Source organism: Cyprinodon variegatus, unplaced genomic scaffold (assembly GCF_000732505.1).
Source record: "Cyprinodon variegatus isolate N-32 unplaced genomic scaffold, C_variegatus-1.0 Scaffold447, whole genome shotgun sequence".
Taxonomy (NCBI): domain Eukaryota; kingdom Metazoa; phylum Chordata; class Actinopteri; order Cyprinodontiformes; family Cyprinodontidae; genus Cyprinodon; species Cyprinodon variegatus.
Genome location: NW_015150900.1, coordinates 139,325 through 144,406, shown reverse-complemented (window position 1 = coordinate 144,406; position 5,082 = coordinate 139,325). Strand labels below are relative to the sequence as shown.

General features: G+C 38.4%; 1 protein-coding gene across 1 annotated transcript in view; it reads left to right on the top strand.

Annotated features, from left to right (window-relative positions):
- The first annotated feature begins 2,011 nt into the window (after positions 1–2,011).
- Positions 2,012–5,082, top strand: part of snrpg (small nuclear ribonucleoprotein polypeptide G) — a 5,124-nt gene continuing 2,053 nt past the window's right edge. The window contains exons 1-3 of the mRNA XM_015389091.1: positions 2,012–2,148; positions 2,320–2,342; positions 4,392–4,516. Coding sequence (XP_015244577.1) covers positions 2,117–2,148; positions 2,320–2,342; positions 4,392–4,516 — 180 coding nt within the window. The 5' untranslated portion in view covers positions 2,012–2,116. The remainder of the gene's footprint in view (positions 2,149–2,319; positions 2,343–4,391; positions 4,517–5,082) is intronic.

Genomic DNA, 5,082 nt, shown 5'->3' with positions numbered 1-5,082 from the left:
CTATGTCCTCCAGCAGTCTAAGCCTATAGCAGCACAACTATAGAGATAGCTCAGGATAAATATATACTTATGTCAAGTGTTTTGTTTAATTTTTTTTATTTCGAAATACATTGATTACTAAAAGTATTTCTTCAGCCTAAATTAGTTTTTTAATATATGAATTGTTGGTATTTATTCTATTTTACACATAACTTTACGTTTTTTGTCTGTTTGTATTTTTTTTTTTTATAATAGAAAATAGTTAATTGGTAACCTTTCTATCAAATGCTTTTCTGCCCTTGAGTATTTCCTCAGATGGTGCCTTTTTATATTAGCTAAAGTAGAATAAGGTGGGCTAGAGCTGCCTTTGCCGAAGGACTTTCCCACATCCTGGACAAGAGGATAGTCCATCACCTGGAAACACATCAACCAATCACAGACCCAGGGCAGCTCAGAGACCAATGAACATGTATGTTGTTTGTCAGCAGAAGGCAGCAGATCTACCAGGCCTGATGGCTGCCTGAACCCAGCGCCATTTTGCTGCTAGGCAACAAAGTACGACTTTGCTCATTGGTGCTTACAGTAGTAATCATTCAAAATGTCACCACTTTCCTTGAACGGTTCTTGACTGGTCCTTGATCGGTCCTTGGATGGTGCTTGGCTGGTCCTTGATGGTCCGTTGGCTGGTCCTTGATGGGCCCTTGGCTGGGCCCTAGCTGGTCCTTCATCGGCCCTCGATGGGCCCTTGGTTGGCCCTTGGGTGGTTGTTGATTGGCCCTTGGCTGGTCCCTTGGCTGCTCCTTGATGGGCCCTTGGCTGGTCCCTTGGCTGCTCCTTGATGGGCCCTTGGCTAGTCCTTGTCTGCTCCTTGATTGGCCCTTGGCTGGTTCCTTGTCTGGTCCTTGATGGGCCCTTGGCTGGTCCCTTTGCTGGTCCTTGTCTGGTCCTTGATCGGCCCTTGGCTGGTCCTTAGCTGGTCCTTGGCTAGTCCTTGATGGGCCCTTGGTTGGCCCTCGGCTGGTCCTTGATGGGCCCTTGGTTGGCTCTTGGCTGGTCCTTGATGGGCCCTTGGTTGGCCCTCGGCTGGTCATGGGCCCTTGGTTGGCTCTTGGCTGGTCCTTGGCTAGTCCTTGATGGGCCCTTGTTTGCCCTTGGCTGGTCCTTGTCTGGTCCTTGAGGGCGTCTCTGCACTGGCTGGGTATTGGTGGGGATTTTGTTGGGAGTTGCAGGGAAGTGGGCTGCCATTTGGGTGGTGTTTGACTAGCAAGGGCTATTTTAAATGCTACTGTAGGGTGGCTGCATGTTGGAGAACCTCTGGTTTTATCTCGCAGAGGAAGTCTTCATAAAGTGAAAAACATGATGGAAAACAGTGAGCATCCTCTTCAGAAGATTTTTAAACAAAAAATGTCTTCAGTCAGAAGCTTCTTCACATGCAGTGCAACACAGACAGCAACAGAAGATCCTTCCCGCCTGCAGCATCAACACCTGTTTAAACAAAACTATGAGTAACTAGAGCAGTTATTTTCCCTTTGGGATTTATTAGGATTTTTGAATAGAATTAAATATACAGGAAAACGTAAATAATCGAAATTCTTTGCCACATGTTAAAGATTGTACGGAAGGAAGTGTGTCCCTATAGTACAGTTCCACATCTCACTTCTATTTCAAAGTAAAAAATAAAATAAAAAATCCCAAAGTTATATTAGAATATTATTTATTATTATATCAAAGTGGTCTGGAAATGAATGTGCTTGAATGAGAATGATTTTAATATTACTTGAACTGACTAGACTGGTTTGTATTTTGACTTGAAATGACATTAGTGGTGAATTTGCCTCATAAATAAAATTTAACTTAGTTTAAATTATATCTATGATCATTTTCATTTTGAAAGATTAACAAAGTTTTAGTTGAACACAAAGAAATAGAAGAAGACATTCCATATTAGGCATGTTTTGATGTTTCTACATCACTTCTGCTTGTATTCAGCTCTGCTGGACCCTACTCCTCCTGGCCTCATGGGGGCGCTGTTTCAAAGTTCAATCCCTCAACTTCCGGTTTCCGCTGATAGCACGCTTTCCTTCCGCGGCGTCGTTAAACGATCTCAGGACGCAAACGTTGTGAAGCTAAAGAGAAAATGAGTAAAGCACATCCCCCCGAGCTAAAGAAGTGAGTTTACTTCTGTTTGATAGAAAGGATGAAGGTTAATGTCTGTTTTTATTGAAATAGCAGTAGCATGTTAGCTCGGTGCTTTGTTTTAGCGGCAGAATGCTAACCTTAATGTAGCATCATAGCTGTTCTGACTGATCCTCAGTAACTGAAATTACTTTTGTTTTTCAGATTTATGGACAAGAAGCTTTCATGTAAGTCTGGTTTATATTTATTTCACCTTATGAAGCGATAGTTAGCTGCTGCTGTTCTTATTTTGAATGCTTCTATTTCAGAACAATTATCAGTTTCTTAACCAATAAAGTTATTTTTTAATTAACGTTATTTAAACAAAGCACAAACAAGTAAGGCAACAGTACACATCTGTGGAAGGCATAGCAGAGCCAGATTTCAAAATGGAAATATAAGGCAACATTGATAAGGGAGAAAAAGAAGAAATGAATCAGTTACCATGGCAACAAAGAGATTAATATGATGATTAATGAAAATCCCATCAGTAGTTCAGCCAGGTTATTCATATAAATCGATACGTTTAGATTTAAAATATAACTTGAATTCAGATTTTTTAAGTTAAAGATTGGGGATGATCTGAAATCTTTCAGTAGTTCCAAAAGTGGCCATTTCTCTAGAGATGGATTCAGGAAGTGCAAATTTTGATGTTATCAATCTTCAAATCTGCAATTCCAAAATGTTTTGTTTTACCAACAAGTTAATAACCTGAACAATGAATGAGCAGATCTACAACAAACTCTGAAAAACAAACATCTACACAGTTTAACACTTCCTGGATTCAAATGGCATATCTATGGAAGAGGATTAGGGCCACTGAAAAAAAAAAAAAAGTTAACTGATTTTTAATTTTTATTTTGGTTTAACATGGGAAAAAGTTTCAAAATTTTCTGACTTTTTTCCCCTCTGAATTCTGACTTTTTCCTCTGAATTCTGACTTTGATCTCTTTAATTTCTAATTTTTTTTATTAACAGGATTCAGTCAGAATTCTGAGAAAAAAAGTCCGTACATATCTGTTTTCCTCAACTTAATATTTGAACTATTTTGCAGTTTTCTAACACGATTTTATATATATATACAGTATATTTATTTATTAATTTGTTTATTTTTATCGGTGCTGGTTTTATTAGATAAAAGTCATATCAGCCGATAACATTTCCAGAAAAACTGATTTAAATGAAGTGTTTAATACCAAATGATTAATAATTGGTTTTAGTTTTTGCTGCTCTTCCACCAGCAGCTGAAAGTTTAAACCTTTTGTTTGATTTTTCTAAAGCTCACAGAGTTTATTCCCATTTGTTGTAACATTAAATCTGCTGTGTTAAAGTCATTTATTAAAACTCTAGATTTAAAATTGAAATGTTGGATTTACTAAATCTGGTTGTAGGTTATTTATTCAAACAGAAACGCAAAGATAAAGTCCTTTATTTATATATATTTTTTATGTAATTAGGTCATATTGAATAAGTTTTTCTTGAAAAGTTCAGTTCTTAAACAAATGTAGGACTAAAATAATCTGTAAACCTTTTAAGTGTCTGTTAGGTTTAACTTACCCTTATTTCTTTTTTTTTATTTTGAAACATTAGCTTTATCTAATCCGCTCTAAAGGATAGAAAAAAATATTAGTTTTGATGATGATTCTGTTTTTTTCCAAGTTTAGATGAACATGGATAACAGTTATTTCTGTTTAATGATCTTTTTTGACTTATTTATTCCAGAGTTGAGTCGTCTGTCGTTCTGTTAGTTTCTCTTTTATTTATTATCTTCATCTTCTTGCTTCCTGCTCTGCAGATTTATGACTGAATCAGAATAATTCAGATCAGTTGGATTAGGAAATGTCTCCTAGTTTACAGAGTCGTTAGATTTAAGGTGTTCCAGATGCTAAATGCTAGAATCTTGTTTCGTATTTAAACACGTCTGTACCGGTGTAGAATAATTTTACTGGTTTAACTATATTTGAATAAGATGCTGATGAGAAGCTTTTTCTTTTTTGATGTTTTTTTGTTATTCGTTTTATTGATGGAACGAGGAGCGAGGTTTTCTTTGCCGACTTGTAATGATTGTAGTTGCTATAATCTGCTGGGCAGGTCAGAATGGAGGCGCGTCGCTGAGAGATCAGAGGGTTTAAAGGAACGTTTGTCGTCCTTTTATTTCTCATTGTGTTGCTGCGATCCGTTCGGCCCTTAACTTTGTGTTTTCCGGTGATCTCAGAGGTTTGGTTTTCTGTTTGCAGTGAAGCTGAATGGAGGCAGACACGTGCAGGGCATCCTACGAGGGTTCGATCCCTTCATGAACCTGGTGGTGGACGACTGTCTGGAGATGGGTCCAGGAGGACAACAGAACACCATCGGCATGGTGGTCAGTACCTTCTCACTACTGATGGTTAACACTAGAAATTCCACAGATACGAGAATTTTCGTCAGCCTCCAATCCCCCCGCAGTGCTTATCAACTCATGAATCCCATTTCAGATGTAAATGCCCCATTAGCGCTGTGGCTGGAGAAACTATGCACCCTCTTCAGTTTCAGCTAAAGTCTCTCTCTTTGAGACTGTTTTACCTGAGAACAGGGGGGGAAAATATTTGTAATTATATATAACTAGATCTACGTCATCAGTGTCACCAACATCGCAATTATTTCAGCGGAGCCGCCAGCGCAGCGATCAGATAACTGATCTGTACCATGAAAGTTGTTGCATGAGCTGGAACGCTTTAGAAAGCAACAATATTTATACAATAATGACCATTATTTATTTGGGGGGGAAATATAACTCAAGCGATCTCTCCTCTCTCTCTCTCCGCTGCAGACATGCAGACGGCATGTGAGACTGCAGTTAAGTTGGCAATAAATTCACAGATTCGGCTTTTCCAGATTAATAACTCGCCTGTGGATGATTTTATTCTAAAAAACAGACACCAGAGCAAG